We start from the raw sequence: 12,247 nt of genomic DNA on the forward strand, positions 1-12,247 counted from the left end.
GTTTTCAGTGCAGATTTCAGCAACTGCAGTTATTTGTTCCTACCTTTTGACTCTGAGCTGGGGCTGCTGACATGTAGCTAAAACCTGGTTTTCCTTGGCTGGGCAGTCTAGAACAGAATAGACACAGCCTATGGAGCAGGCCATTTTGAACTTGAGATGAATTTAGAACTCTCTTCTTTTGTGATACTCAATCGTTAACTTTAAACCTGACCTCAATAGATCTTTGGTAACCAAAGGTATTAATGGATGAGGGGCAAAGATGAGTATCTGCAGTTAGGTCCTAGATCAATGATGATCTCATTGAATGGTGGAATAAGTTTGAGGGGTTTTCTCCTATTCTTATGAGGTGCGCAATGAGCATTATCGACTGTTTCGCAGACCTAACCCAGGTAGCCGCTGCGAGCCACTGAATGGAAATGTCAACCTGATAATAGCTGTACCAACCTGCTCGGAATAATGCTCCTGCAGCATAGTGCATGGCAAGTGCATGGATAAGCTGCCTGGGAGTGGTGTAGATAGGCCCTCGCTCAAAGAGAGCGAATGAAAGAGGAGCATGGTCCGAGGCAATGTATAATTTTATTGAGGCGTGAACACTGACGAGCAAACTGATGGGATGGATGGTCAACCGCCGCAATTTGATTGGGTTCACTAGTGCTCGAGTGGCAATAACCACTTGCTCTGGCACAGTCAGGTCGGCTGCTGAGCAGGAAGTCGTTCTCACTTGTTTTTGATATAGACCACCGTCTGGGATATAGGTACTAAACAGAGTCTTGATGTAATATACGAACGTGTCTTCCACATAGAGTCTTGCAGGCTTCAATTCAAAATCCAGTTCATTCATGGTGAAGGCAAAATTCTGCTCTCTCAAAAGGATGCAGGCTGTTAAGAAACAATTGCGTTTGTACTCATCAAGGTCCCTGGCTGAGAGAGTCGAATGGGAGCCATTTCTCCAATGTGGCCTTTCTGGCTTCAGCTCCTGGCAAAGCAGAGCAGGGAAGTGAAAGCTGGACTGGTGGTAAAGTTGATTGTCGATCTGCAAGTCCCCCACGCACACCTCCAGCATATAAAGTTCTGCAATTCCAACAGTGGGCTCAGGTCGGAATTCCCCTGATGGTGCCCTGGCATGGTTCACCACTGGTGAGAGATTCAACAGAACATCGTCCAGCGTTAGCCTCAGCAATTCCGACGATTTTCGATGATTGGTCACATCGTCATTTATCGTCAGGCTCGCTTGAGTAATCAGCACTCTCATTGCAATGGCTTGTTTCGGTGTCCTGTGCAAGAGAAAAATAGACAGAAAACCACTCAAGGTTAAAATTTGTCTGCGCTGCACAAATGCAACAAGCAAGGAGCATTTTTAAGGGTCTCAAAAGACTAAGGATATGCAATTCATCTGTCACTGTGCGATCCTTAAAACATTTAAGAGAATTCTCCTGAGAATGAATGGGAAATGTTAAGTGCAGTTTTCTCAAACACTGTGCACAAAGCCCTTTGAACTGTTTCTCACAAGCCTGTTAATAAGGATCAGACCGCTTATTCATAAAGATTGTCATCTTTCTGGATTTTAACCATTTTCAGCCTAGCAGCCACAAACTATTTTATTAATCTTGAATGCCAAAAGCCCCTAAGCAGCTTTCTAGCAAAACCAGATGACTATTGGTGGCTAGTTAGCTCAGATGTTCCAGGTCAGCAGTTGAGTTGAGCTTGCATTAATTTGTTCCCGGTGAAGCCACAAGGTGAAATACCCCTGTACTGTTAGAAGAAATGACAGTGTTGGTATCTCTGTCAGCTCCAGACTGATTATTCTCTCATTTTGTCTTCTCAGTAAATATTTCCGTAATGGTGAGTGAGAGAGAACAACAGAGGAGGAAAGGGACTCGGGTATCCCACATACAGACATCATAAAGGCAAATCATTTATAATCAGAAAGATTCGCGAATTGTTGGTCTTTATGTCAATCATGTTCAACACAAAGACTGGCAATTTATGGTTCTGTTGGTCATATAAATACATGAATTAGGAGCAAGAGTTGGTGAGTCGGCTCCATCGAACCTGCTCTGTCTTTCATTCTTATCATGGCTCACCTGGCAGTGGCTTCAACATCATTTCCCACCTTCCTCTGATCCCATTAGATTTCCTTGTTAGTCAAGACTCTGTCTATGGATTTCTGAGGAAGGCTCACTGGACGCAAAACATTTCCTCCAGTTTCTCTCCACAGATGCTGCCAGACCTGCTGAGACTTTCCAGCTTTTTCTGGTTTTGTTTCTGATTTCCAGCATCTGCAATTCTTCCATTTTTTTATTGGGAGTCTATCTACCTTTCTTAAAAATATTCAATGTCTCTGCCTCCACCTGGGGAAGAAGCTCCAAAGTTTCACAAGAAAAGATTCTTCTCATCCCTGTCTGACCCCTTATTATTAAATTGCGCTTCTTAATTCTAGTCGTTCCCACTAAAGGAAACCTTCTTTCATTATCCACGGTCAAGACCCATATGGAATACTGTGCTCAGATTTAGGCGGCACAACCCCGCACTAGTTTTGTACAGACTTTGGAAGAGATACAGCACAGACTGAGCAGAATTCCACCAAATTACAAAAGATTAAATTACAAAGACAAACTGGATAAACTGGACTTGTATTCCTTTTGGATTAGATTAGATTCCCTACAGTGTGGAAACAGGCCCTTCAGCCCAACAAGCCCACACCGCCCTTGAAGCATCCCACCCAGGCCCATCCCCCTATAACCCACACACCCCTGAGCACTATGGGCAATTTAGCATAGCCAATCCACCTAGCCTGCACATCTTTTGGACTGTGGGAGGAAACCGGAGCACCCGGAGGAAACCCAGGCAGACACAGGGAGAATGTGCAAGCTCCACACAGACAGTCACCCGAGGCTGGAATTGAACCCGGGCCCCTGGCGCTGTGAGGCTGCAGTGCTAACCACTGAGCCACCGTGCCTTGAGTTTAGAAACTAGAGATAGATGAGGTGATTAAAATGGTTTCTCCCAGGGCAAAATCCAGAACAAGGAACCACCGTTAAAATGTATGGGCTGCCATTTAAAGTTAAAATCGGCAAACATTTTTCACACAAAGGGTGGTGGAATCTGGAATTCCCACTGCCAAAAAGCTGTGGATGGTGAAGGATAAATGAAATTTTCTAGTCTGAGAAAGGCAGATATATATTAGGTATCGGTGTTATGAATAAATGGACTTGAAGTACAAATCAGCTATGATACAGTGAATGGCAGGACGGGTTCAATGATGCCGAAATTATTCCTGCGTCCAAGTGTTACTTTAGAGGTGAGTTAACCCTAACCCTATCACATGTTTTGTAGGAGTAATTTTTTTTAAACTTTCAAGATATCGAGGGAAAAAGGTTATAGCCAGCTCTTTTGGCAGTGACATCAGCAAAGATTTCTGGACACAAAGTGTGGTATAAGTTTGGAGCTCTTTACTACAATGACAGGTGATGATAGATTATTATAACAGATTATTATGAGAGTGTTAATCAAAGAAATGGAGCAAAGGTCACGAGTTAGGTCACACATCAGACAAGAACTCAAATGAATAGGGGTAGAACCGGTTTTGAGTTGCCTATTCTTCTTTATACATTCTCTACTTCCTAAAATAATGCGCAAGATAATTGTCCATTTTGCTCAATGGAGCGTCATTTGTCCTGGGGTTGATTTTTAACCACCAAATAGCACTTAAGCAGATACAATGGATCTATGAAAGCTTCAGTGTACTAATCAATTCTTCCAAATATTCGTACATATCCTTCTAATGTACTGTGAACATCTCCAAATCATTTTGTTACTAATGCTATTTGAGGCAAGTTGTTCCAAACTTATTCTAAAATTATTTCACAGGATGTGAGCATTAACAGCAAGATCAGTATTTATTGCCTTTACTCAAATGTGGTGGCTTGAAAAGCAACATACACGTGCACAGGGATTTACTCTCAGCAAACTAAAGAAATATGTTCAAGCATTGCATTTTGTTCAAATTGGCTTGATGCTTGGGGCAGCCTCTTCTTTCCTCTTGCATTCTCAGTGCCATTGCTGAGGCCAATCAGAATTGAACTACTAAACAATGAGCACCCTATTTTTCCTGTATCGTAAACTGTTGTGCCCATTTGAAATTTGCCATTCCTACATCTATTCTGATGAGTCCATGATGAAGTGCTTCAGCAACATGTCTCTTTTTAGATCAATATTCATGTTCATTACGATCAGGTGACTGGTCTACTGTTGTGTCTGCTTCTTTCTCTGCCGTGATCAGTAGAGAGCTCTGTAATGTAATGATGAGAAATTCAGCCTTTGCAGGCTCCTGGGACAAAAACTGCAGCAACACATTCTGGCAAATTTCAAAGTGCAGGAGTAATTTTGGAGATATGGCTGTATGGTACATTGGAACAAAGTTTTAGGAGCAGGAATAGAACATCAGCCCTTCAAGCCTGCTCCACCATTCAATACAATCATGAGTAATTTGATTGTGGTCTGAACTTCACAATCCTGTTCTACTTCTCATGCCCCTTGACTTTATTGTCTATCAAAAGAAATGTAACTCAGCCTTGAATAAATTCAATAATTCACCCTCCACTACTTTCTTGGAAATGAAAATCCATAGACTAATGACCAACTTAGAGATTCACAACTCCACCTTAAAAAGGAGACTTCCTAATCTTAAACTGTGTCTGCTTGATCTAGTTCCCTCTCCAAGAGGAAACATCTTTCCAGTTTCCTCCCTATCATGCCCCGTCAGGATCTTATGTTTCAATAAGATCACACTTCATTGTTCTAAACTTCAGTGGATATAAGGTGAAGATGTTATATCTTTCTTCATAAGTTCAGCTCACCACCACCTTCTCAACGGCAATTAGAGTTGGGCAATAATTGGTGGCCTGGGCAGTGATGTCAACATCCCATTAGTAAGGTTTACAAAAGAAACCTTGTTCCAGGAATGAGTCAACCTCCTATGAACTGTTTTTAATGCAATTATATCCCTTCCTTTCCAAATAAGGTGAGCAAAATGTACTTGGTACTTCAGATCTGAAGGAAGCTAAGTGTTGCTGTGAGCTATTTAGGAGTTGGCATCTTTCGCATCTGTATATTTCAAATACACAAATGTTTTACCATAAATCACAGATCTACCATTATTTTGATTGGTTTTGGAGCGTTAACTTTTAGTTTAAAAAATCCAAGTATCAAGAGACTTAAGCCTGAGTCAAAAAGAAATGTTGTACAAAAATAATTTGAGAAGAAGTCCTTTTCATCAGTAACTGTCAATATTAATCAGTTGAACGTCTATTTTGAATTAACAAGCAAAACATATCCTTCAGTTTTATTTCCTGTACCTGCTCAATATTTATACAATTTAAGATGTGAATCATGAAGAGTACTCCATAAACTGTACGAAAAACTCTTTTGTCTCTAATGCCAAAAGAATGAGATGTCATATAATTTTATTCCATCCCATGGATCCCAGTGCTCAAGCAGGCTACGTTCTGCTCACTTGGAAGAATCTAAAATCAGGCATTAAGAAGTTTGCATTGGTCAAGCAAGGTCTTTGTTTACTACTTGCAATGGGAGTGGAGAGCAAGTAACCTGAAGGCAATTGTTATTCACAAAATAAAAACTTGGTGAGGAGATGACTAATTCGTTAAAAATATTTAGCATAGTCACTAATAAATACAGCACCGAATTCAGGAGATATTTCTCTGCCCAGAGAGTGGTTAGAAAATGGAATCTGCTACCACATGGTAAGGTTTTTGTCCCTTAACTTATTTTACACAATTTTATCACCCTGTTTAGGGGATACTGGGATTATCAAGGGGATCAAAGGTTACAGGGAGAAAGTGGGAGAATGGGGTTGAGGAACTTATCAGCCATGATCAAATGGTGGAGCAGGCTCGATGGGCCGAATGGCCTAATTTCTAATCCTATGTCTTATGGTCTTAAAGTGGAAAGATTTCTGGGCTGATGATCAGCCCGTTGAACTTGTCATGAAGTTTCCCTCTTTTGGTCAACACCTTGTCAGGATACAGATTACACAAATTCCACCTGAGATGAGGAGAAATTTCTTCATTCTAAGTGTGGTGAACCTGTGGACTTTTCTACCATGGAAGGCTGTGTGAAGGCCAAGTACATTTCTCGAGGCTATAGATGTCAAAGGGTATGGAGACAGAGTAGGAGAATGGTGTGACAGGGGATCACCTTTTTTAATTCAGACACGAGATTGCATACCCTTAATTGTCCAGTTAAGAGTCTGGAGTCACACGTAGGCCAGGCCAGGTAAGGAAGGACGTTCCCTTCCCCAAAGGATGTTACTAATCCAGATGTGTTTTTCTGACAATCCACAATGGATTTATAGGCATTATCAGGCTCTTAATTCCAGATTTTCCTTGAATTCAAATTCTACCACCTGCCATGGCAGGATTTGAACCTGGGTCCCCAGAACATTATCTGGGTCTCCGCATTAACAACCTGTCAATAATACCATTAGGCCATCACCTTCCTATGACCAAGTCAAATGGCAGGATGGGCCTCTTCTTGTTCTGAAGTTGTGTTTCTGGGTGGTGGAAGCCAATTCGACAATAACTTTCAAAAGATAACTGGAATAACAATTGAGAAGTAAAACAAAAATTGCAGGGTTGTGGGGAAATTGCAGACTAAGTAGGCACTAAAGGTGTATCAAAGAGCCAGCACAGTTACAAAGGAACAAATAGTCTCCATTTCAGCTGTACAATACTATCAATCTTCTTCTGTATCTCACAATCTGCAATCTATCTGGAAAGCATGTGGATAATTACCCATAAAGGCTGGTGAGGACAGGGCCAGCTCTACCCTCTGGAACCATGGTCACAGTTATAGTGCTGGAAAGATGACTGACATCCACATACACACAGCCGTAACCGGGCAGAAACACCACCTGAGTAGAGACAAGCGGGAACAAAATATGATTCAGTAAAAGAAAGTTTTATTTATTCTTAAAGCTAACCGCTTCAGCAGTCGCCTAATCTGTTTTGCATGCTGAATGATGAAGTTAGAGCACGTGTTTGTCTAAATATTATCAACTGAAATTGATAAGCTGTGCAAATCTTCATTATTTTTCATGAATAAAATTCACTGTAAAACAAACAAATCTCAAATAGCGTTTTTGATATTAATCTGTATGCTTCAGTTACCAGAAAAAAAGTCTTCTTCAATGAAAATGCCAGTGGAAAAAAATTAATCAGACTCGTTCAAACAAAAATCAGAGATCTCAAACAGTAATCTTTCAAATAGACTGCCCCTTAATAGTTTTCTGGGGTTCAGTATTGAGCTGTATAGACCCACAAAGGACCAGGTCAAGTGCAACATACATGGAAGAGAACAGAACAGGCAAATCAATGACATTATCACTTCCCAAACAGCAGCCAGTGATGTTGGCTGAATTCTTCATTTTTGCATATTATTGAGTGAAAAACAAGTATGCAAAAAGGATAACACGGTGTGAAGCTGGATGAACACAACAGGCCAAGTAGCATCAGAGGAGCAGGAAAGTTTGATGTTTCGGGTCGAGACCCCTCTTCAGAAATGGGGGAGGGGAAGGGGGTTCTGAAATAAATAGGGAGACAGGGAGGCGGATAGAAGATGGATAGAGGAGAAGATAGGGTGAGAGGAGACAGACAGGTCAAAGTGGCGGGGTTAGAACCAATTAAGGTGAATGAAGGTGGGGAGTTAGGGAGGGGATAGGTCAGTCCAGGGAGGATGGACAGGTCAAGGAGGTGGGATGAGGTGAGTGGGTAGGGGATGGGGGTGGGGCTTGAGGTGGGAGGAACGGTTAGGGAGGCCAGGACTAACTGGGACGGTTTTGGGATGTGGTTGGGGGAGGGGGGATTTTGAAGCTTGTGAAGTCCACATTGATACCATTGGGCTGCAGGGTTCCTGAGCGAAATATGAGGTGCTGTTCCTGCATCTTTCGGGTGGCATCATTGTGGCAATGCAGGAGGCCCAAGATGGACATGCTGTCCGAGGAGGTGGGGGGGTGTAGTTGAAATGGTTCGTGAATGGAAGGTGTAGTTGTTTGTTGTGAACTGAGCGTAGGTGTTCCGCAAAGAGGTCCCCAAGCATCCGTTTGATTTCCCCGATGTAGAGGAGGCCGCAGTGGATACAGTATACCATGTTTACAGATGTGCAGGTGAACATTTGTTTGATGTGAAAAGTCTTCCTAGGGCCTGGGATCGAGATGACGGGGGAGGTATAGGGGCAGGTGTAGCACTTGCTTCGGTTGCAGGGAAAAGTGCCGGGGATGGTGGGGCTGGAGGGGCGTGTGGAGCGGACAAGGGAGTCACGGAGAGAATGGTCCTTTTGGAAAGCACAAGTGTGAGGTGATGCACTTTGGTAGGAGTAACTGGAAGGCAAAGTACTGGGCTAATGGTAAGATTCTTAGTAGTGTAGATGAGCAGAGAGATCTTGGTGTCCATGTACACAGTTCCTTGAAAGTTGCCACCCAGGTTGACAGGGCTGTTAAGAAGGCGTACAGTGTTTTAGCTTTTATTAATAGAGGGATCGAGTTCCGGAACCAAGAGGTTATGCTGCAGCTGTACAAAACTCTGGTGCAGCCGCACTTGGAGTATTGTGTACAGTTCTGGTCAATGCATTATAAGAAGGATGTGGAAGCTTTGGAAAGGGTGCAGAGGAGATTTACTAGGATGTTGCCTGGTATGGAGGAAAGGTTTTACAAGGAAAGGTTTTACAAGGAAAGGCTGAGGGACTTGAGGCTGTTTTCATTAGAGAGAAGAAGGTTGAGAGGTGACTTAATTGAGACATATAAAATAACCAGAGGGTTAGATAGGGTGGATAGTGAGAGCCTTTTTCCTAGGATGGTGACGGCGAGCATGAGGGGGCATAGCTTTAAATTGAGGGGTGAAAGATATAGGACAGATGTCAGACGTAGTTTCTTTACTCAGAGAGTAGTAAGGGAACGGAACGCTTTGCCTGCAATGGTAGTAGATTCGCCAACTTTAGGTACATTTAAGTCGTCATTGGATAAGCACATGGACGTACATGGAATAGTGTAGGTTAGATGGGCTTGAGATCAGTCTGACAGGTCGGCACAACATCGAGGGCTAAAGGGCCTGTACTGTGCTGTAATGTTCTTTGTTCTATAAGGGTGGGGAGGGAAAGATGTCTTTGGTAGTGGGGTCAGATTGCAGATGGTGGAAATGTCAGAGGATGATGCGTTGGATTTGGAGATTGGGGTGGTACGTGAAGATGAGGGGGATTCTGTTTTGGTTATTCCTGCGGATTTAGGGTGTGAGGGATGAGTTGTGGGTAATGCGGGAGACACGGTTTCGGGCATTTTCAATCACTGTGGAGGGGAAGTTGCAGTTCTTGAAAGAAGAGAGCTTCTGGGATGTTCGGGAGAGGAATGCTGTTGTCCGTGGAGTTCGGGGGGTGGTGTTTAGGGTTAGGGTCAGGGATTCTGGCTAGCTGCATGTCATTAAACTAATTTCTTTCTCCTGATGAACCTTTCAGTCACTCTTTGCTGTTCTTTATTGTCTGACCAATCATCTGAGCTGCTGCTCATTTTTCATTAAGTCGTAGCATCTCTACAGTGTGGATCCAGGTCATTCGGCCCACATAGTCTCACACCACCTCTCATTTTTATGCAATCATATGCATTTTCCTTAAGTTTGATGCTTTCCTGACATCGCTGAATAACTTTTCTGACCTTTGGATCAGTGCAGAAGCAATCGACCAAAGAGCCTCTTTCTGTGCTGTAGACCTCTTGGTAACCAGGGATGATGGGTTCTCCATTTAGAATATTTCTTTCTATCAGAAATATACATAACCTGAGGAATCTTAAATATCCCCTTGAAGAGCTGGTACTATATGTATATTGATCTAACCCCTAGCCCCGTTCACTTCAACTATTTAAGCTTTCATGCTGACATAGTTGTACATATTTAGGTGTAATACACTGGACTTAGGCTTAATCTCTCCCTTTCAAACTGGATGCAAAATTCAATCAAATTGTAGTTGCTTTAGGTTCTGGAAGTAAGTTTGCTCGCTGAGCTGGAAGGTTCGTTTTCAGACATTTCATCACCATTCTAGGTAACATCATCAATGAGCATCCGGTGAAGCACTGGTGTTATGTCCCGCTTTCTATTTGTGTGTTTAGGTTTCCTTGGGTTGGTGATGATATTCCCTGGGTTGGTGATGTCGTTTCCTGTTCTTTTTCTCAGAGGGTGGTAGATGGGCTCCAAATCAATGTGTTTGTTGATGGAGTTCCGGTTGGAATGCCATGCTTCTAGGAATTCTCGTGCGTGTCTCTGTTTGGCTTGTCCTAGGATGGATGTGTTGTCCCATTCAAAGTGGTGTCCTTCCTCATCTGTATGTAAGGATACTAGTGATAGTGGGTCATGTCTTTTTGTGGCTAGTTGATGTTCATGTATCCTGGTGGCTAGCTTTCTGCCTGTTTGTCCAATGTAGTGTTTGTCACAGTTCTTGCAAGGTATTTTGTAGATGACATTTATTTTGCTTGTTGTCTGTATCGGGTCTTTTAAGTTCATTAGCTGCTGTTTTCGTGTGTTGGTGGGTTTGTGGGCTACCCTGATGCCAAGAGGTCCGAGTAGTCTGGCAGCCATTTCGGAAATGTCTTTGATGTAGGGGAGAGTGGTGATGGTTTCTGAGCCCGTTTTGTCTGTTTGTTTGGGTTTGTTGCTGAGAAATCGGCGGACTGTGTTCATAGGGTACCCATTCTTCTTGAATACGCTGCAGAGGTGATTTTCTTCTGCTCTGCGTAGTTCCTCTGTGCTGCAGTGTGTGGTGGCTCATTGGAATAATGTTCTAATGCAGCTTCGTTTGTGGGTGTTGGGATGGTTGCTCCTGTAGTTCAGTATTTGGTCCATTTGTGTTGTTTTCCTGTAGACGCTGGTTTGAAGTTCCCCATTGGCTGTTCGCTCTACTGTGACATCTAGGAATGGCAGCTTGTTGTTGTTTTCCTCCTCTTTTGTGAATGTTATGCCAGTAAAGGGTATTATTGATGGTCTTGAAGGTTTCCTCTAATTTGTTTTGTTTAGTGATGACAAAGGTGTCATCCACATAGTGGACCCAAAGTTTGGGTTGGATGGTTGGCAGAGCTGTTTCTTCTCAAAACTCGCTGTAGTTGCTTTACTTTGAGGTCATTTATTCATCCTATCACATTACACAATACCAAGGCTAATTTAACCTCTTTGGCAGTTACAAAATACACTTCTCTATGAAACTATGTCAAAAGCATTTTGAGGACTCTTCATCTAAGGTACTACTTTCAATCTGATTTTTCGAGTTTACTTGTAGATGAATGACACGCATGATTATTGCCTTTATCACAAGCCCCAAATGTTACTTCTTCTATACTCTGCTCTGGTTATTTGTGGTTATCATGGTTATTACTAGGGGGCCTGCAGACCGTGTCCAACAGGGAAATCTTTCCCCTCATCTCCACCCACCGATCTTCAACCATGAACTCCTGAAACAAGGTCATCTCTAACTAGTGACAAATCTTTATGAACAGTGCTAACCCTCGACCTGACAAACAGGTTTAGGAGCAGGGATAGGCCATTCAGCCCATCAAGTCTATTCTGTCATTTGATTAGATCATAGTTGATCAGATTGAGATCTCAACTCCACATTCCCGTCTACCCCCCGATAGCCTTCAACTCCCTTGTTAGTCAAGAATCTCTCTACATCCGCCTTAAAAATAGTTAATGGGGCTTATGGAAGCAGACAGGAAAGTAGAGGTAAGGTCATAATCAGGTGAGTCATGTTCTTATTGAATGGTAGAGCCGGCTCCAGGAAATGAATGGGCTCCGCCAGCTTCTAATTTGTATGTTCTTATCCAAATCTACAACAAAGCACATAATGTGAATCCTATAAAGTAGAACGTAACCCCGTTCGTTAATCATACAAACTGAAACAAAATGCTTCTCCGACAGGGAAGCATATAACAATGAGAAAACAAAAGTGGGACATCTTACCTGAGTCCCAGGACTATTCAGATCAATGACATCGCTCCAATCCTCAGACAGTTCAGATGGGGATACCACACTGAGGTGGATGCTGGGAAGGTGGTCTTCAGTTTTGCATTCAGGGAAGCTCCAAACTTGATGATAAAGTTCATGGTGCACTGAACACTCAGCGGGAATTTTTCGACAATAAACTGCACATTTTCGGGCATCTGAAGCAACAGAAAGAGAACAATAATTTAATGAAGAGA

The 12,247-nt window shown here is 42.7% G+C and overlaps 1 protein-coding gene across 2 annotated transcripts in view; it reads right to left on the bottom strand.

Moving 5' to 3' along the window:
• The window catches only part of LOC125451670 (intermembrane lipid transfer protein VPS13B-like), a 907,633-nt gene that overhangs the window by 19,933 nt on the left and 875,453 nt on the right, over positions 1 to 12,247 (bottom strand). For both annotated transcript variants that reach the window (XM_048529130.2, XM_048529131.1), the window contains exons 54-56: positions 12,009 to 12,208; positions 6,813 to 6,931; positions 445 to 1,274 (exon numbers count right to left, since the gene is read on the bottom strand). In XM_048529130.2, coding sequence (XP_048385087.1) covers positions 445 to 1,274; positions 6,813 to 6,931; positions 12,009 to 12,208 — 1,149 coding nt within the window. The remainder of the gene's footprint in view (positions 1 to 444; positions 1,275 to 6,812; positions 6,932 to 12,008; positions 12,209 to 12,247) is intronic.

The sequence above is a fragment of the Stegostoma tigrinum genome, chromosome 5 (assembly GCF_030684315.1).
Source record: "Stegostoma tigrinum isolate sSteTig4 chromosome 5, sSteTig4.hap1, whole genome shotgun sequence".
NCBI classification, from domain to species: domain Eukaryota; kingdom Metazoa; phylum Chordata; class Chondrichthyes; order Orectolobiformes; family Stegostomatidae; genus Stegostoma; species Stegostoma tigrinum.